The sequence below is a fragment of the Dendrobates tinctorius genome, unplaced genomic scaffold (assembly GCF_039654945.1).
Source record: "Dendrobates tinctorius isolate UK_male_01 unplaced genomic scaffold, ASM3965494v1 ptg000326l, whole genome shotgun sequence".
NCBI classification, from domain to species: Eukaryota; Metazoa; Chordata; class Amphibia; order Anura; family Dendrobatidae; genus Dendrobates; species Dendrobates tinctorius.
In genome coordinates this window covers 1,900,782-1,922,394 of record NW_027361993.1, presented here as the reverse complement: position 1 = coordinate 1,922,394, position 21,613 = coordinate 1,900,782, and the positions used below count along the sequence as shown (strand labels likewise).

Sequence of the window (21,613 nt, the reverse complement as noted above, 5' to 3'; positions counted from 1 at the left end):
TTGTAGCCCTCCACAGGTAGGGCTGTAGTCCCAGGGCAAAGATTTTAAATAGTAAAAATGGCTGTGAACGTTGGGGTGCAGAGAATTGAGAGAAAGACACAGAGAGGTGCAGTTTCTTTACCTTTTACTGGTAATTGGTTGCAGTCTAGAGTACCACATATGGGTGATGGAATGAGTCCGGCTCGCCTGGAGGCATTCAGGGGAACCACCTTGCCAGGTGGGGATTTAGGACCTTCTTTTCAGCGCTATGCGTGTGGGTCTCCGCTGTATATAACTATGCTGCGACCCTCTATTCGTGATGGTTAAACTAACCTGTACGGCTGTCAGCGTGAGCCTATTCCACGAGTACCGTTCTCTTCACCGTCGGCCCCGGGCTCCTTATCCGCTGACGTGCCCTCAGGTGTTCAATGTGCACAGGAATTTACAATCGCCTGTACTTTCAGATTCGGCTATCAGGGCGTACAGCTCCTGTCAGCCTAAGACTCTGACGTCCCTTTTCTCCCTACTAGCGCTTCGCTCAGGGGTCTGCTATATGCAGTATTTTAGCTTCCCTAGAGTCTCTCAGTCTCTGCTCTTGTCCTTTCCTTCTTCAAAGATCAGCTCTGCCTATTGAGCTCCTCTCAGATTAGCTCCCTGTCTTCATCTGACAGGATCTTCCAGAAAGATCTTTTTACCTCACGTTTAACTGTCATTTCTCCTCACAGCTGCTTTGTTTCCATGACAACTCCCTCAGCTCACCTCTAGCTGACTCACCAACCCCCTCTGCTGGCTAGAATTTATAAGGCATCTCCCTTTTCTGACCTGCAGCAGGAAATTGAGATTAAATCTATGCTGCCTGGCATGGGGGTCCCTTTCTGCCTCCAAGCATGACTTTACCACTTAGAGGGAGGCAATATCACTGTGACAACCGGACTCTGGGGTGTCACAACTAACCGTAGCCAGGGTAGAGACCAGTCCGGTGCCGCACTCAGTTGGCTTCTCTCAGTACCACTCCAGGTGATCTTCCAAAGCAAGAGACCTGTCAGACACCTACAGCGGTGCTGAGAAAAGCTGGACTAGCCTCATCTCTTTCTGTGGTCCCCAACCGGATCTTCAAACTACATTTTCTCTGGAACAGGAGAGCATTTCAGAGAAAAGTATATTTGTCTACAATGCAGTCAGGTACGGGCAGGATGAATCGACAGATTTGCTTTAAGCCCAATTCTTTAAGGAGGTGTGAAGCTTTGCAGGACTTATGTTGTTGACTTTTTTAAATGTATATGTTCATATGATATATAGTTGCTACTAAAAAGGATATTCATTCTCATATTCATTTTGACTATCCCTCACCAGTGATGTCTCGGGCGTGCATCAGCTGGCCAGTCTTCTAATGATGTTGGATCCCTCTGATGACGTGTGTCGGATACTGTGCACGGATGCCCTCTACCAAATGGACCGCATTGAAGAAGCTCATAAGATGCTTTCATTGGCCGTGAACAGTAGTTCTCAAAGATCTCCAGTCCTGGCCAGATTGGCGTTGCTACAGTTCAAAAAAGGTTTCATTTATGATGGAAATCAGGTATTGCATGGAAAAAAATACATTGACATAAATGAAAAAATTATGTATTTAGCGTAAAATCCTTATTAAAGAGATAGTTTTTATTTATTTTTTTAAAAAAAAACTACATTCTCTTTAAACAAAAGCAAACCATATATTTTACATTTGTCCAACAGTTATTCCTCTCAACACCGTTATGTAGGTATGCACGCCTAGCTTTTTACCATCAGGTGTCAGCATGGTTCTATTACATTATTCTTCTGAAAGAATTGTTATTATTAGACAATTCATCTAGTACGAAATTAAGAGGATTTATTTTCCTATCATCCAATTTCACGAGTTATTCCTTTGTCTTAGAAAAGTAGAGAAAACTGTTTACGGAAAGATAGAAAATATAAGACAGTTCAAAATAAAATACTAGCATAAAATTTCATTATAACATTTAAACTAGAAGAATCTCATTTCCCCAGATCTTCTGTTCTTTCAATCTTCCAATTATCATACAAATTAAGGTTACAAATAAGTGCTGGAATTCCAGATTTTCTGAGCTGCTGCATGTTGGATTTAATGAACTGTGATATTGTGATGTGAAATGTCTGAGAACTTACCAGCGACACATACAGTACATGACCCAAGCGCAGGGAGATACCTCACCCCCTGTCATGTCATTGCTGAGTTCTCTTAGTACTGTTATACGTGGGATACTCAACTATAGAACAGACTTGTGGCGGATAGAGACAGAAGAGGTACTCTGAGCAAAAAACAGTATACGGTCCCTTTGAAGTCCTATAATCTGTCTCTGAGAGAAGCCAATTGCTACTTTGGGGGTGAAAGTATGCCCCCTTACCACTTGGGCTCCAATGGTATTTCCGCCCCTGGTGCAGTGTCTGAAAGGTCCAACATGACACAGAGATACAAGATTGACAAAGGAGAGTATTCCAGTGCCATGCTGTGTTCCGGTGGCATTACTAGAATCCCATGAGCCCTGATGTAAAATATAGATCTGGGCCCCCACCTCTATGTTTGTCAGATGTATGGACCTTTGTAGTGTTGTAGATCCTTTAAAGACATACATGCTTGCCCTCCATTTATTACTGTCCCCATCTAGGCACCTTCCTGTAATAATGTCCCTCATCCTAGACCCTTTCCTGGTATAATGCCACCATCATGGGCCCCTTCCTAGTATAATGAACCCATGCTGGCATAATAACTCACATCCTGGGTCTCTTACTGGTGTAATCGCTTCCATCTTTGGCTCCTTCCAGGTATCATAACCCCATCCTGGTAAAATGACCACCATCCTGGGCTCCTTCCTGGTGTCGTAACCCCCATCCTGGTATAATGATCCTCATTCCAGCCCCTTCCTTGTATAAAGTCCATTATGTTCTTTTCCAACAGATTAAAGAAAAATAAATGATTCTTCTCATCTTCCTCCACTCCCATGACAAACAGCGTCTTCTTCTGTAGCCTGCAGCTGATTTCAGTCTGCCATCCATGGGTGACACATGATGCCACTGCCATGCTCCACTCATGACGGGTATATCAATGTCTGCTGCTGGCCTCTAATTGGCTGGAGGTGTGTATTACAGTGCAGGGAACCGGTGGGTCTCTGTACCACGATACACTTCAGCTGAATGTGCTTCCTCGGATGTACATCCAGCTGAAATAGGTGCTGGCGATGGTGGGCTCCCCTCCTGCACGGGTCTGTTTGTTACGCCCCTGCTCTGTCCCCTTATGTCCTACAGTGTGTTATTTTTTCCTAATTTTTTTATTCATTTATTTATATGCATATTTCCCACATCGTCATAGAAATCAGCACGGCAAAGGCCATTGAAGTCTGAAAAAAGTAGAACAGTGAGGCCATTTTCGCGCAAAGTTTTTTTTTTTTTCTTTTTACACAGGTTTTTTGAGGCCTTCATAAATGATGAGATTTTCAAATTGAAATCTCTTCAGGAAATAGTAGATTTTTTTAGTTTTTTTTTTTTCTTTTAAGCATTTCATCAAAAAGTTTTGAAAAGTTCTGGAAAACTTGTTTTTGGCACAGTTTTGATTGGACAAGGCTTAGTTGGAGCGAATTTGAATCTGGAGAAGCTTCAAAGAAGTAACATGCAAAACTATTATATGAAAAACAAAGTGAATTTCCAATAGAAATGAATGCGCAGAATTCTTTAAGCATTTTCTAAGAGAAATTTAGAGCGGATCTTTTCTAAAAAAAAAAAAAAAAAAAAAGAAAGATTGCATATGGATGGTATCTTGCAGAAACATGATGCATAAAAAGACAGACATACTGTGCATAGTGTAAGGGGAGGCCAGGGCTATAGTCGTGGCCAGAAACACTAAAGCATCAGTGTCCTGACCTTCCCTCACAGGAAATTGTGTTTCACTGTTCAGCGTACCTGCTCCTCCAGGTTCACGTTCTCCTGGGCACTTCCCAAGCAACATTGGCTCTCCTCCGAGGCGACTCTCAATAATTGAGACACAGTTCAGAATAACTTGAACGTTTTCATCAGTTAGAAATTCACACATTATATCCACAGTGGGCACATCACGGGATACACATTCAACTTCACTTGCTTCCTCAGCTCTCCCTACTCTGCTGACGCTTCTATAGGGCACACGTCTGGACTGGGCTCTCTTAGACTGTTTCCCAGTTTCTTCCTGGCCTAACCTCGCCATGATGACAATTCCTTCTGCCTGTTTATCCCCAAACTTGAAAACGGTTTGGTTGCCTCTGGTAAAGCATCCGACCCATCTGTACCGTTCCCTGCGAAGCTTCAACTTCCTTCTGTTCCTCACTCCAACCGACTCCCGCCCTTAAGGCGTCCGCCCAGGCTATAAGTCACCACATCTTCCATCTACTGTACTGGTCCACTGTATTGATGTCCAGTGACTGTGGATAATGTGGGCTGTCGCTGCTTAACGTTGCGTGGCTGCCAAGCCGTCCTGGGCCTATAGCCCATGTGGACACATCGCGCAACCTGGCCCCTTCTGAACTAACTTCCTTTCTTTAACTTTAACTCCCAGCAGCCCCTCCTACACTTAACCTTATCCTACCTACAATGAATCCAATACACTACAGTGCCCCCCTCTAGTGTCCAATACTGAGCACTATGCTTTCCCTATACTGTAAATGGCAAACATGAAGTGCAATAAACATTATCACAACTATATGCAAGTAAACGCAATAATACAGTAAAACGTGAAGGCAAAACAATGGTAATTCCCAGAAAGGGTAGCAATACCATGTCATACGTGCAATAATACATGTGAACATGTAGCAGTACCAGTTAGCAAAGAGTAATAAATACAACAAAGAACATTTTTACTTAACCCCTTTACAATAGCTTCATAGATTATAATGGGTATATGTTAAATGGGCATCTGAGTGTCATCTAAAGTGTATGTCTAGCCTTAGCGTACTTTCACATGGCCATCAAAGCTCTTATGCAAGAGAACCGGGCCAATTGTTCTAATGTCAATGTCTCTGTTAGGCTATGTGCCCACGTTGCTTTTTTTACGTTTTTGCCGCAGCAAAAATCCTATGGGATTCCGCAGTTGCTGTGCTAATGCTGAGGATCTTACCACTGCAGAATCGCATAGCAGTAAAATCCGCAGCATGTTCATTATTTCTGCGGAATTGCGGTGATTCCGCCGCCATAGGATTGCATTGAAGCGCTCACTTTATGCATGTGGCTATGCCCACCATGTGTAAAGTGAGCGCTTCATGTGCGGATGGTACCCAGGGTCTGGAGGAGAGGAGACTGTCCTCCAAGCCCTGGGTACCATATCCCTGTAAAAAATAGAATTAAAATAAAAAATAGGGATATACTCACCTTCTGGCGGCCCCCGGAGTCCTTCCCGCCTCTCAGCCACGCTGCCGTCATCTTTCGTTCCCAGGTATGCCTTGCGTGAATGACCTCTGATGACGTAGCAGTCTCTTGTGATGCTAAGTCATCCCCGGGAACGGCATTCGCCGGCAGCGTCGCTGAGGGACAGGATGACTCCGGGGGCCGCCAGAAGGTGAGTATATCCCTATTTTTTATTTTTTTTATTATTTGTAACATCCTTTTACTACTGATGCTGCATAGGCAGCATCAGTCGTAAACAGTTGGTCACATTTGTCAAGCACTATGCTTGACAGGTGTGACCAAGCTGTCAATCACTTTCCAAGTGATGCTTCAAATCGCTTGGAAAGCGCAAGCCTTCTGCAAGCTAAAAACATGTGCAAAACGCTTGTGTTTTGCAGGAAAACCTATGCAAATTCCGCATGCGTTTTACCCGTGGCAGGGAGTTGCAGAAATGCTGCGGACATTTCTGAAGCATTTCTGCAACGTGGGCACTTAGCCTTAGGGTTTGGGCGAAGTGTCACCGTAGTGTGATTAGATTCTCTTGCATGAGAGAATCGTATCATACTTACAAAGAAGATGGAGAACTTAATTTCTCCATCTTCTCCCTTGTCTGTGTCCACAATAATCGGACTGCATTTAGATGACATCTGAGTGCAGTCAGATGTTTCAAACGAACCCATACACTTGTAGCTCAGGCTATCCACCTGATATAGGTTGCCCGGGTTCCCTTTGCCCCACTAAGTGCTGTATGGCTACCGACAGAGTTCCCACCAACCTGTTGTCTACTACCCTCTCTACCTTCTAGGTTGGACTCAAGGTCTCAGGCTTGAGCCATTTTTTTTAACTACCCTAAATGCAACAAGTCATATGCCTGAGACCTAGCGGATCGAGCCTCCAATAATGGCCACTGGTGTACTCTTTGTGCCTGGACATAAGTTTTAACCCCCATCTTGGCAAGGATCTCTCCTTTTTTGTTTCCAATAGACCAGGGCATCCACCCAGGTGAGGTCAAAATAGGCTTTCTGGGCGTCTCCAATCAGGAAAGAGGCCAGAACTTCAGCCAATTGGGAGATCGGCAAAATCCCCGGCTCCGCTGTTTTTTCAAACATGGTGAGAAAGACTTCCAGGTTGTCCTCCAGACTCGTCTTCCTCAGCGCAGACCTGACTTTGTTCAAGGCCTCAGGATGGACTAGACACGAGGGCCACAATCTGTTGTAGAATCCGGTTGTTTGCTGCTGTTGTTGCTGCTGCTGAAACTGCTGCTGCCTATGGGAGACGACCAAATGTTTCAGGAATTCCTCCATCTTGTTTGAGTGTCTGAGTTGTAGTGCAGCCAGCTTAATCACAGACATGCTTTTTTCTTCGTGCGGTAATGAGGCAGTGACCCAAGAAAGTTGAACTTAAATGTCTGTATTTGCCAAGTTCCGAAAATAAATCCACACGTTATCATTCGTTTTGCTGCTGGAGCAACCGTATCAGACCGTATCAGGCCATTGTGTGGGTGACTGTACCACCGTACACCACATGGGTGCGGTAATGGCTTTGCTTTAGTCTCTGACTCTGGTTTGTGCTCAATCTCACACAGAACCTCCTGCTCTGATGCTTGCAAAACCAAACACTGACACAGCCAACCATTACCTGAATGTTTAAATGGGATTCGTGAACATGGGCCACTTCCAGGACCCAGACTAGAGGGAGAGATCCTTTCTTCAGATCTCTCCGAAAATAACAACCCATGTCAGGGTTTCCTAAACCTGACTTGGTCAAATAGCTTGACCAAGTCCACACTCACTTTTATTTTGCATTGTAACCACAGCTGTGGCTTTCATTACAACTCTCTCCAGCGGGTTCAGCATGTTTCTATGCACATCCTGAGGAACATGTAACGATCCTCATATATGATTCCCTTCACTGCCTCACAGTGGTAAGTTGGTAGATTTTCCTTACAAAGAAAAACATCCAAGCCTGGATTTTTTTTTTATGCCAAAGCTATACTTCAAGTATAGCAAAAGCATGTGGGGAAAATATGTTATGGACTGATGAGACCAGGGTTAAACATTTTGGCCATAGTTCTAAAAGGTATGTTTGACACAAAGCCACCATTGCAGCCCCAAAAGAACACCATACCCACAATAAAGCATGATGGATGCAGCATTATACCTTGGGGCTGTTGTTAGTTAGCTGGAACTGGGGCTTTAATCAAAGTGAGGGGGTATTATGAACAGCTCCAACTATCAGTCAATTTTGACAACATCCTACAGGCCTCTGTTTAAAAGCTTAATATGAAGAGGAATTTAACTTTCAGCATGACCACAACCCTATTCACGCGTCCAAATCAAAAAAAGAATGTCTGCACCAGAATGTCAAAGTTTTAGAATGACCTAGAAAGAGTCCAGACCTGAATTCAATGTTAGATCTGTGGGTGACCTGAAGAGGGTGTTTTACGCAGGAGATGCCCTCAGAAACTGACAGATTTGGAGCAATACTACAAGGAAGAGTGGGCAAAAGATTACCAATTCTAGATGTGCCATGTTGATAGACTCCTAACCAAAAAGACAGAATGCTGCCATAAATTCGAAGAATACTTCTGCAAAATATTAGTTTAAGGATGTACATATTTATGCAACCACATTATTTTAGTTCTTATATTTTTCCAATCAAAGAGATTATTTTTACTTTTTAATAGATTTGTACAGATTATAGGTAACATTAAAGGTGGAAATTGTAATGTGTTAGTTGACTTTTTTTGTGATTCCGCCTATCAAAAAATTCGGTTAAAGGTACATGACCCAGTAATTGCTTGTTCTGTGTTGAGCAGAGGCACAGGTTTAGCAGTTATAATTGGTGGCACAGTGCTTGTATGACATTTTTTTTATTTTATTTTACTCGTTTATTTCCTTTAAATGACATACATGACCAGGCTTCTCCATTTCCGTTGCCTTTCCACTGTCTACAGTCCACCTTTGTGCGGTACCTATGCCATAGCCTGGCAAACCTTGTCTTCTTTTACTAACACTTTGAGATCTCGCCTACATGTTGCCTCGACACTGCTTTTGGTGTGTCTATCTTTACACATTACATTATAAGAGTGCTAATACACATATGTGTGGTTTGTGCAGTGCAGAATTTTTTCTATTATAATTGCAAAGACTCCGATTCTTATTTTATTTAGCACAGACCACTTATCTGTCTGCATCAAACTCAGACTTCTCAATTGTCTGTTGTAGCCACCAGGTGGCGATCTTATCTCAAATGTTAGATTGCTACACTTTAAGCATTTACTGGGGAAAAAAAGAATGTAATGCTATATTTTTTTTAGCTGATTTGACTACCACAAAAAATATTATAGTATGCCTAATCCATATTGGATATCTGTATTGCTAGTCAAATTTATTTGACGACTATAATTATATGTGCGGTAGCTCATTATCTGTATAATAGTGATTGATAACCACCACAGATGCTATATACTTTACAAGTGCTTCTCCCAAAATTAGAATATCATCAAAAAGTAAATATATTTCATTTCTTCAATACAAAAAGTGAAACTAATATAGTAACGTATTTTTTGGACTATAAGACGCATCGGACCATAAGACTCACCCCAAATTTTCAGAAGGAAAATAGGGAAAAAAATGTGTCAAATGGGGGTCCGTCTTACAGTACGAATTCAGCTTACCGGGGGAGAATCGGCACAGGTGGAGGAGTGGTCACAGGGGAGCGTGGTCACAGGGGTGGTTCGGTAGTCCAGGTTGGTGCAATGGCCTCCGGTAAATCCCATCCCAGGTTGGATCGGCAGTGGTGCTCTGGGGTTCCCTGTGGTTCTGCTGATATATTGTGACAGTTTCAGCGTTGGTGCAGCGGGGTTCTGCCAGCATTTTGCAACAGGTTCGGTGGTGGTGCTCCGTGGTGCGACAGGGCTCCGCCGGCATTTGGAGAAAGTCCGGCCCCCCCTGCAGATCCATTGCTGCGATGCGGTGGCCTCCAGGAAAATGGCCGATGGGGGCGGCACATGCTCAGATTCAGATCTTGGCAATGAGATGGGGCGACACGGTGGCTCAGTGGTTGGCACTGCAGTCTTGCAGCGCTGGGGTTCTGGGTTTAAATCCCACCAAGGGCAACATCTGCAAGGAGTTTGTATGTTCTCCCAGTGTTTGCGTGGGTTTCCTCCCAGTACTCTGGTTTCCTCCCACATTCCAAAGACATACCGATAGGGAATCTATATTGTGAGCCCCATCAGGGGGGACAGCGATGATAAACTCTGTAAAGCGCTGTGGAATTAATGGCACTATGTAAAAAAATAAAAAAAATAAATAAACGAGATCTCGGTGCCGAGATCTGAATCTGAGCATGCGCCGCGTCTGAGCATGCAGCGTTGGACTGGGACCTCCGCCACAGTATTTGACAAGTATATTCCGACTATAAGATGCACCCCTATTTTCCCCCAAAATTTGGTATATAGAGTTATTACAAACAAAGTGATCTATTTCAAGTGTTTATTTATGTTAATGTTGATGATTATGGCTTACAGCCAGTGGAAACCCAAAAGTCATTATCTCAGTAACTTAGAATACTTTATAACACCAGCTTGAAAAAATTGTTTTACAAGCTGAAATGTTGGCCTACTGAAATGTATGTTGAGTAAATGCACTCAATACTTGGTCAGGGCTCCATTTGCATCAATTACTGCATCAATGTGCAGTGGCATGGAGGTGATCAGCCTGTGGCACTGCTGAGGGGTTATGGAAGCCCAGGTTGCTTTGATAGCAGCCTTCTGCTTGTCTGCATTGTTGGGTCTGGTGTCTCTCATCTTCCTCTTGAAAATCCATAGATTCTCTATGGGGTTAATGTCAGGTGAGTTTGCTGGCCAATCAAGCACAGTGATACTGTTGTTTTTAAACCAGGCATTGGTACTTTTGGCAGTGTGGACAGGTGCCAAGTCCTGCTGGAGAATGAAATTTCAATCTCCAAGATACTTGTCAGCAGAGGGAAAGCTGGTAGATGGCTGCGCTGACTTTGGTCTTGAAAAAACACAGTGGATGTACACCAGCAGATGACATGGCTCCCCAAACAATCACTGATTGTGGAAACTTCACACTAAACCTCAAGCAGCTTGGATTGTTTGTCTCTCCACTCTTCCTCCAGACTCTGGGACCTTGATTTCCAAGGTACAGTGTGAAGTATCCACAATCAGTGATGGTTGGGGAGCTGTAATAATCTGCAGGTACTGTGGATGTCACCACGGATCAGAGACAGATCAAGAGTTAAAGGGTTTAATTACAGGGGACAAACTCTGCACACAGGGAGAAGCAGTGGGGGTTAAAAGTGACAAGGTCAACGGTAAAATGGCAAAATAGATAGGGAGAAAACTATGAAACAGTTATGCAGAGTTGAAATGGTTAAACGGAAATTCTTGTAAATTATCAGTCAGATGAAAGCTTGATTGCAGGGTCTCTTTCTCCCACGTTGGCACCATCAACAGCGACACTAGAAGTCTCTGTAGTCTCGCCTCTGGCTGAAATAGGGAACTCCGGGGTTAAAGCAGGAAGATGCTGTGGACCTGAGTCTCCCCTGCTCTAAGTCTCTGTATAATACACTAACAATCTCTCAGCAGGAACGATGCTGCGTACACTGGAAAGTCTCTCTGTCACTCTCCGGGGCTCTGGCCTGTCACCGTGGGCAACGGGGCTGCACGCTCGGGTCACTGTCTCTGCACTGTCAGGGGAAAAGCCTCCTCTGGTCACGGCGGCTACTGAGTCCATGTACTCACAGACAGCGCTTTCTATCACCCGTCCTTCAGTCCCAGTCCTCTGATGGGGAGTTCTCTCACTCCTGGAGCTTCTTGGTGCTGCAGCCTGCTCTCTATGTGACGCGGACTTCTCTGTCTCTGGCGCGCTCTGCTTTCGCGTCCTCAGCCTGCTCAACTTCCGGTCCACCGCCCCTTCTCTTCCCCCCACTGCCCCTTACAGTCACATGGTGCAGTCGGTCCAGGTCACCAAGTCTTTTCCCCGGCAACTCTGCTGCCCGGCTATGTGGTTCCGGACATGGAGCAGGAGCGGTAACGTCCTTCTGGCACTTCTTCCTCTTCACCCCCTTACAGAGCCATGTTATCTGCTGGTGTAGGTCCATGGTGTTTTATCAAGACCAAAGTCAGTACAGCCGTCTACCAGGAAATGTTAGAGCACTTAATGCTTCCCTCTGCCGACAAGCATTTAAGAGATGGAAATGTCATTCTCCAGCAGGACTTGGCAACTGTCCACACTGCCAAAAGTATCAATACCTGGTTTACAAACAACAGTGTCACTGTGCTTGTTTGGTCAGCAAACTCGCCTGACCTTAACCCCATAGAGAATCTATAGGGTATTGTCAAGAGGAAGATGAGAGACACCAGACACAACAATGCAGACAAGCTGAAGGCTGCTATCAAAGCAACCTGGGCTTCCATAACCCCTCACCAGTGCCACAGGCTCCATGACACGCCGCATTGATGCAGTAAATGATACCAAAGGAGCCCCGACCAAGTATTGAGTGCATTTACTGAACATACATTTCAGTAGGCCAACATTTCGGATTTTAAAATCATTTTTCAAGCTGGTGTTATAAAGTATTCTAATTTCCTGAGATAATGACTTTTGGGTTTTCATTGGCTGTAAGCCACAATCAACATTAACAGAAATAAACACAGGAAATAGATCACTCTGTTTGTAATGACTCTATATAATATATGAGTTTCACTTTTTGTATTGAAGAAATGAAGTAGATTAACCTTTTGATGATATTCTAATTTTGTGAGAAGCAAGTGTATATGCCACAAGATCACAATGAATAGGTCATAGAAGCTGAGTTAAGGGTTTGTGCACACGTTGCGGATTCTGCTTCGGATTTTTCCTAGCAGATTTGTCTAAATCCACAGGTAAATCCGCAGGTCAAATGACTTGCGGTTTATCTGCGGATTTACTGCAAATTAGCCTGCGGTTTTCTCCTGCGGTTTGACACCTGGTAATGGAGCAGGTGCCAAACCTTTGCGGAATCCGCCCAAGAAGTTACATGCTGCGTTTTTCTTTTTACGTAGACTAAAATGGTACTGTACAACGCAGCAGAAACTGCTGTGGATCCGCAGGTCAAATCCGCTGCGGATCCGCAGCAGAATCCGCAACGTGTGCACACACCCTAATAGTTTACGGCCCTTTGAGGCTACATTTGGAGCGGTTAGTGGGGACCTGAGCGTGAAACCTATTGATTCCCCTTTCGTCCACTTTTTCACTGACCCATCTTTCGATCTTCAGAGGATGGAAATTTATTCCACCAAGATACAATACCCCTACTTGTTACCCCTATGGGGGCTGAGGTGAGGTGATCCTTTCGTGGCACCATCTAACTAGTAATTTTTGTTGCTCCTTTTTAGCTATGTAGCACTTGGCACTTTTTAAAAAAAATAAGTAAAAGCTTTTTATTTTAAACCCTTCTTTTTTCTGTCCCGACATGTAAATTGAGTTTATCTTATCTCTACTAGTATGCTAACTACCGAGATGGCTGTATGAGAAATTGCTCGTATTTTGTCCCAAAAAACCCCAATGGTGGATGTTTTCTTTAATATCTGTCATTGCTAAAAATGGAAATCAAACAGATGTCAATCAAATAATAAAAGGCTGAACTACTGCTCCTTTGCAATCTTTGGATCCGTTGAGTCATCTGGGAGAACTTCATCCAAAAAAACCCAGAAGGGACTAATAAATGCTGCAGTCTGTGTAGAAAAACTCTCATTTCAGCTAGTCTTGGACGAGATCTAATCATTTATTCTGCTGCTTGTTATTGTAATAAGTATGTATTAGAGGGAATCTGACATTATCAGGCTTTTACCACCTAATCTGAGCCGAGCACAGCATAATGTAGAGACAGAGACCCTGATTCCAGTGATGTGTCACTTACTGGGCTAGTTGCACTAGTATTGAAAATCTCCTGTTGATAAAACAATGCTTTTATCATCTGAAATACTCATAGGTTTCTAACGTGGCCAATTGGCTTGTGAAAGCCTGTAGGCTCCAGTTGTGATTGCTTCATCTCCATAGCTATGCCCTTCCTTACAGGGTTTGTAGTCACCGTCATTTTGGATATTATGTAATGTTGAAGAGTCCACAAGAAATAATCTTTGCTTATTTTGCTTTTTTCAGCTGATAAAGAAAGTTATCCAGTTGGGCGACACTTCCTGCCTCCTCCCTATTATGGACATTTTCAAGGAAGACGACCGGAAATTAATGCAGAATCACTGTCACTCTAAGGCTATGACCATTCTGCGGAGCCAGCAAGGAGATGAGTATCTGAAGGGAGCCATCGCCTACTTGTCATTTGCTATTATTGCATCAGGTGAATGAAAATTATTATTTGCTGTAAAATTAAATTATAGTGTCAATAAAAAATAACTGAAATGGAATCTGTCACCAGGTTTTTTCTCCCCCGTCTGAGAGTAGCATGATATATGGGCAAATACCCTGATTCCAGCGTTGTATCACTTATTGGTCTGCTTGCTGTAATTTATAAAATCTATGCTTTCTCTGCTGCAGATCTAGTAGTTCTCTGAATGCTGAGCTCTGTATTACCCCACTGATTGGCAGCTTTGTGTACACTGTACATAGGCAGAAAGCTGCCAATCAGTGGTTGGAGCGGCATTATACAGAGATCATGAATATGGAGGACTACATGGAAGCAGGCTTACTAGTCCTCTAGTGATAATTTCCTGTTGATTGGGATTTTATCAAAACAGCAAGCAGCCCTGTAAGCGACACATCACTGGAATCAGGATCTCTCTCTCTACATTATACTGCTTTCAAATTAGATGGCAAAAACCTGATGACAGATTACCTTTAAAAAAAGGAAGTGTCTACTTTATAAAACCATTTTCATCTGTCATATAAATGGTCTGCCATTCAATACCTTTATCATTTAGTTGCATCAGAAGGGGATTCTAAAGAACATTTCTCATTCTGCAGGAATACTGTCTGTGTCTTGCATGGAGAGCAGAAACATTTTAGTAAGAATTTTGTAATACTTCTTTTTACCTGCGGTTGTGCTGTTGGGAAACTGAACAGCTGATTGAGATTCCACTATACATTAAAGGGGTTTTCAGGTCTAAGATGATAAGTCTGCCGTCACCTTATGTGACGGCAGACTTTTGAGTCCTCCCAGCGCACGCACTGTGTTCTGCGAGGATTCGCCATTGTCTGCCCTGGGAACAGCCGTCAGGTATGCATACTCCTAGGCAGAACCTGTCTAGTAGGTGCGGCCTCGATCCATGCAAGTGTATGGAGCGAGGCTGACCCCATTAGACAGCCCACTAGATATTGGCAGCCTCGCTCCACACACTTGTAGATGGGTTCTGTCCAGGAGTATGCATAACGCATACCTATCAGGACCCTGTCAGCACCAGCGAACTGCCACGGCAGAACAGGGAGACTCACCCACACTGCGAGAGAGCCCGGGGTCAGGTGTTGCGAGGGAGCTCAGGCAGACGGGACCTGAGCACCGCCGTGAGCGGGGAAACTGAGGCAGCAGGAGGCAGAAGGACCTGCAATCATGTGACTGTGCGTCACAGGAGGGGGCGGGGCTACCGCGGGACACAGCTGGTAGACAGCAGACCCAGGGGTATTTGGCGGTGACTCTGGAGGGGGAACTTAGGTCGGGCAAAACGGGGTCATACACGGAGAGGGCGGCGCAGTACAGGAGGGGCGAGCAGAGAATGGTCATGACGGAGCCAGGGGGTCATACACAGTGATTGTAGGGCAGTGCAAGAGGAGAAAGCAGAGAATAGTCAGGACGTAGCCAGGGGGTCATACACAGAGATGGCAGGGCAGTACAGGAGGGACAGGCAGAACTCTTAACGGGGACAGTACCAGATCAGAACCAGACAAGCATAAAGTAGCACGGGCACAAAGCACAGGCACAGGTACAACAGAGTCACACACACTCGGCCAAGGGTCATAGTATAAGTGATGAGCAATGACCCCACAGTGAGGCTATAAGAAGCCTCCCAGAATCCCAGAATGAGGCTGTCCAGATTAACCTCTGAACTGCCTAATCCCACAAACGGAGCAAACCATGACAATGCCTGACCACTGTTTCCGGGGTAGACAATGCAAACTTTTCATTTTAGGCTGGACAATCCCCTTAATGTAAATTACTGTAAATCAGTGGAGATAGAGTGGAGTGTCACAGTGTGGGATTGTGAAAACTGAAAGAAAAAGAGCGCAATAGGGTCTTACCCGAGAAAATAAGAATATAAAACAATTAGTTATACTCACCCTGTGCAGGAGAGTATCAGACATAAAGGAACAAGGTCAGCCTGCTGCACATCCAAATGACCACGCCGTGGCCATAAAATCATCAGATTCAAAGAAGGAATTTTTATGGATTAAGCGTGCGCTGCCAGACCATCACTCCTCACAAGTTGTGTGCTTTATACATTTAATTCCCAACGCGTTTCAAAGTTAAAAACTTCTTCCTCAGGGGATGACATGTACAGACAGGTATAGACATCGCCGGTTTTATATATACACAGTTCAAAAATTGGCGCCAAGGGTCACGTGTTGCGAGGGAGACAAGAGTCAAAATTCATCAGTATTGCAATGTCAAAGGTTATTAAAAACTTATTACTTCCAACAAAATTAATTCTTTTAATATATTTCCAGGTAATTAAATGAAGAAGAGGTGAAAAAGGAAGAAAAAAGAGGAAAGAAAAAAGAAAAAAAGAAAAAAGAAAAATGAACATATAGAGAACTTGAACAGAACCAGAAAAGCGGAATCGAAAGAGAGCAATAGCCAGTGCATAGACCACCACTCTAAATGAACAGATTACGTGTCACAAAGAAAGAATGGAGGAAAAGGGAAGGAAGAAAAAAGTGAATGAACATCTTTGTGTGAAATATATAAATATTTATAGAAGTCTAAAAAAAAATATATAATTAATAAATTTTAAAAACTTAGTAAAAACGAATTTATCAAAAACTTTATTGCATATAATAAAAATGTAAATAAAAAATGTGTCTAATCAATTAAAAACGCGATGGAAAATGGAACACTGTATAAAAACTGGCAAGTTTGTAAAAACAAGAATAAAGATGTATGCATGTCAGGTACACATAAAAAACAGGTATAAGAAAAGTATGTCTGGTAACAGATTGTGGAGAAAAGGAGGGCACGCTGGGAGAAAGATGTTTCCATAGACAGTCACGAAGTCAGTGGCACGCAGAAGAGGGAACCGAATCCGAGAAGGAAGGACACCCAGAGCACTCAAAGAAGAAGGATCGCATCTTTATTCTTGTTTTTACAAACTTGCCAGTTTTTATTCAGTGTTCCATTTTCCATCGCGTTTTTAATTGATTAGACACATTTTTTATTTACATTTTTATTATATGCAATAAAGTTTTTGATAAATTCGTTTTTACTAAGTTTTTAAAATTTATTAATTATATATATTTTTTTAGACTTCTATAAATATTTATATATTTCACACAAAGATGTTCATTCACTTTTTTCTTCCTTCCCTTTTCCTCCGTTCTTTCTTTGTGACACGTAATCTGTTCATTTAGAGTGGTGGTCTATGCACTGGCTATTGCTCTCTTCCGACTCCGCTTTTCTGGTTCTGTTCAAGTTCTCTATATGTTCATTTTTCTTTTTTCTTTTTTTCTTTTTTCTTTCCTCTTTTTTCTTCCTTTTTCACCTCTTCTTCATTTAATTACCTGGAAATATATTAAAAGAATTAATTTTGTTGGAAGTAATAAGTTTTTAATAACCTTTGACATTGCAATACTGATGAACTTTGACTCTTGTCTCCCTCGCAACACGTGACCCTTGGCGCCAATTTTTGAACTGTGTATATATAAAACCGGCGATGTCTATACCTGTCTGTACATGTCATCCCCTGAGGAAGAAGTTTTTAACTTTGAAACGCGTTGGGAATTAAATGTATAAAGCACACAACTTGTGAGGAGTGATGGTCTCGCAGCGCACGCTTAATCCATAAAAATTCCTTCTTTGACAGTGTGGGATTGGTCACAGGCGTTGATGCAAAATTTTATGGGGTATAAATATTTTAAGGGGCACAGTGCACCATCTTCATTCATTACTAAGAGCTGTTTTTACATTTTTACACACTATTCCTAAAGTTAAAGAGGCTTAGGGTGAGGTCTATGGCTGGGGTTAGTATAACCTTCATTTTAAAATGTTGCTTTGGATTTCAGTAAATGGCAAAAAACATGATAGAGTGTCAAAGAGGAAATTATAATTACAGCAGTATTTTCCTAAAAATCAATACATGTGCTTGGGGAACAGAGGTTCAATATTGGTCTGGAGGAATGATCTGTGGGAGATCCAATGATCCACAGGTTAGGGGGCGCAAAATTGTTGCTTTTCCCCAGGACATTGGGTCCGCCTCTTTTTATTCTGTCGTTTCTGGAGTTATATAGCAGCAATAGATGTGTAATTATATAAAGAGTTGGGATTGTAATTCAGCCAATTGGCATCTTCAGGGCAACTGTCATTCCCATTGACTGTCACCCAGCTTTTCCGGTAGAGGACAAAGTTTAAAAATGTCTGACTCTATTACCCACGATGACTCACAGAATATTTACAGGATATTTTTTGCATTTTATCTCTTTATGCAGTATTATGCTCTTTAACCCCTTCACAGCATGGCGAGTTCCATTTTCACGCTTTCCCTTTTTCCTCCCCTTCTTTCAAGAGCCATAAATTTTACTTTTCTGTCAACATAGCTCTATTAGGGCTGTTTTTTTTGCAGGACGAGCTCTGTATTGAATGAAGTCATTCATTTTACTATTCAATAAATCGTAAAATGGGAATAAAGTTCCAAGTGTGGTGACATTGCGCAAAAAGACCCACAATTTTGCAGTTCTTTTTTGGATCCTGCCAGCTTCTCGACATGTTGCTCAGCTAGACTGACAGGTCTGTTGTAGAAATAGGTAGATTATGTTACTATTCACTCCTCAAAAAAATGAAGGGAACACTTAAACAACACACTGTAACGCCAAGCCAATTACAATTCTGTGAATTCAACCTGTCTGATTGTGAATCAATTTCTCCTGCTGTTGTGCACATGGAACAGACAACAGGTAGAAAAGATAGGCAACTAGCAAGACAACCTCTAAAAAGCAGTGGTTTTGCAGGGGGTGACCACAGACAATTTCTCTGTTCTCATCATTTTTAGCTTTTGTTTTGGTCACTTTTGCACTCACACCTAGAGGTACAGTGGCATGAAGCAGTGTCTACAACCCAAAAAAGTTGCTCATTTAGTGGAGCTTATCCAGTAATGCACATCAGTGTGACCTGTGGCAAGAAGGGTAGCTGTGTCTGTCAGCACATTGTCCAGAGCATGGAGCATGGAGCAGATAGCAGGAGACAGGTCAGTACACCAGGATAGGTGGAGGGGGCCGTAGAAGGGCAATAACCCAGCAGCAGGACCACTACCTCCTCCTTTGTTCAAGGAGGAACAGAAGGAGCAGTGCCTGAGCCCTGAAAAAATGACCTCCAAAACAGACTCCATGAGGGTGGTATGAGGGCCCGATGTCCACAAGTGCATGTTGTGCTTACAACACTGCAGCATGACCAGCTTGACTGTGGGTCAGTAATGGTGTGGGGAGGCATTTCTTTGGAAGGCTGCACAGCCTTCCATGTGCTAGCCAGAGGTACCCTGGCTGTCATTAGGTACCGGGATGAGATCCTCAGATGCATTGTGAGACCATATACAGGAGCAGTGGGTCCTGGGTTCTTTCCAATGCATGACAATGCTAGGACTCATGTGACTGAAATGTGTCAGCAGTTTCTACATGATGAAGGCATTGATGCTATGGACTGGCCTGCCCAGTCCCCAAACTTTTGTCCAATCAAGTAGATTTGGGACATCATGTCTCATTCAATCCACCAACGCCATGTTGCACCACAGGCTGTCCAAGATTTAACTGATGCTTTAATCCAGGTCTGGGAGGAGATCCTTCAGGACAACATCCGCCGCCTTTTCAGGAGCATGCCCAAGTATTATAGGGAGGTCATTCAGGCACGTGGAGGCCACACACACTACTGAGCATCATTTCCTTGTCTTGAGGCATTTCCAATTAAGTTGGATCAGCCTGTAATTTGATTTTCCACTTTGATTTTAAATATACGGTAATTTCAAATCGAGAACGCCATGGGATACTAATTTTGATTTACATTGATCAGTTTTATATTTTTTTTGTTCTCAACACATTCCACTATGCAATGGATGAAGATTTACAACTGGGATATTTTATGCAGTGATATCTAGGATGCTGTATCTTAGTGTTCCCTTTATATTTTTGAGTAGTGTATATTTTATATATTATTATTGCTCTTGTAAACAGATGCAGGGATGCAGTGGCACAGAGAACACAGACTCAGTCGTACAGTAAACAAGTTATTTATTAACTATATACAATTTTAGCAAGACTGGGCCAAATCATTGAAATGGCAATTTGTAAACAGGTGACAATAGCAACCAATACAATACAGTTCTTGCTGCCTCACTTGATATAATGGTTACTGGCTATCCATAACTCTGTACCTGTTGTCTTAACCATTGCCCTATAAAATAATGATCTCGGTTGGTACCGCACTTAGAAGTGCAAAACCAATAGGCTAGCCATTGTCTATATATTCCTAACTTGTCTTACACAGATAACCACTGTCTGTCAGAATTCACAATCTGGCATATGAGACATAAACCACTCTAGGAACTGTGGCAGTATAATACACTGAACAATAATGTGAAGGATACACCGATCCGTTAACCGTCAGAGTCAGAGCTGCATGTGTAGGGGCCTTCTTCTGACCCCATTTTCCTTCTAATAGCAGTTATCGCTCCAGTCCCTAACATGAGCCACATTACATGCTCTTGCTGGGCCGCAAGTCTCCCTCTGTAGGCTGCAGACACTTCCTTCTGTTACTGACCTCTACCCATTGTCCTCAGTTTCTAAGAAATAGCTTAGGGCCTTCTCTGCTCATTCAATCAAGGTTTGAGGTGAATCGAGGTGAGGTGAGGTCCCTTTATCCAGGCCTCCTGTCACACTACCAAGTGTCACGGTCACGCGTGGCTGGCCACAGCGCCTCCAGCAGAGTGGATTTAGATGACACTCGTGACCCTGGATACACCGCCTCCAGTGGGGCGAATTTAAATAATAAAACGTGCAGCTGGATACGCCACCTCCAACAGGCGAATTTAGGTTATACACGTAACATGTAAATCTGGAAACCCCGTCTCCAGTAAGGCGAATTTAAACAATAAGGGAAAACCTGGGTAGCAATAACAATGGTGGCCCTGCGATAGGGAACGGGGAAGTGGAGACCTCCTGCACTCCCCTGAGTCAGTGTCCCTACACTCTTAATGTTCCCTAGGCCGGTTCCGAACCGGGCGACGATCAGGAACCTAAAAACCCTGACTCGCCCTGCATCTAAACCCTCACTAGGGAAATGGTCGGTGCGGAAACTAATCCCACCACTGCACTAAAACACACATAAGGAAAAGTGACAAAACAGGGGAAACACCACTTAGCTTTGCTCTGTTGCTTACGCTCCTAGCAACAGAGCCCACCACCTGCGTGCATCTTTTCCTCCGACCGGATCCAACACCATAGTGCAGCCTTGTAGCAAACAGAGTCCACCACCTGCGTGCAGCTGTCCAGAAACAGAGTCCAGCATTTTGAGTCCAGCTTTCCAGCAACAAAGTCCAGCATCCTGAGTGCAGCTCCACACCATAGCTGCCACTCCACCAAGCGATGCAAGAACTCCTTGCTGACACCATAGTTGCTACTCCACCAAGCCTTGCCATCCCTCCTCGCAGACACCATAGCTGACACTCCAGGACTCTCACTGAGCTGTCCGTGACTTTCCCTCAGCTCCATCCTTCACCCAGGCTTGCTTGCAAATGAGGAACTATCACCCACAGTGATTGACACACCTGACACTCTCTTATAGAGCAATCACACCTGTTACATATCACGTGCACTGAATCAAAGGAACCAGAGTACAATGACCCTAATGGCCACTGGGGGGAAAAACTACAACTGAAACCACCACAGTGCAATGACCCTAATGGCCACCAGGGGCAAAGCCACCTTTGGCACATAGCCAAAGGAAAAAAAGGTTACTTTGTGCATTTAATCTGTCAGATCCAACCTGGATCATGACACCAAGACTCCATATCTAT

General features: G+C 43.4%; 1 protein-coding gene across 1 annotated transcript in view; it reads left to right on the top strand.

Moving 5' to 3' along the window:
* The window catches only part of TTC34 (tetratricopeptide repeat domain 34), a 221,094-nt gene that overhangs the window by 20,699 nt on the left and 178,782 nt on the right, over positions 1–21,613 (top strand). Inside the window, exons 3-4 of the mRNA XM_073561693.1 lie at positions 1,333–1,558; positions 13,557–13,749. Of these exons, the coding sequence (XP_073417794.1) occupies positions 1,333–1,558; positions 13,557–13,749 (419 nt within the window). The remainder of the gene's footprint in view (positions 1–1,332; positions 1,559–13,556; positions 13,750–21,613) is intronic.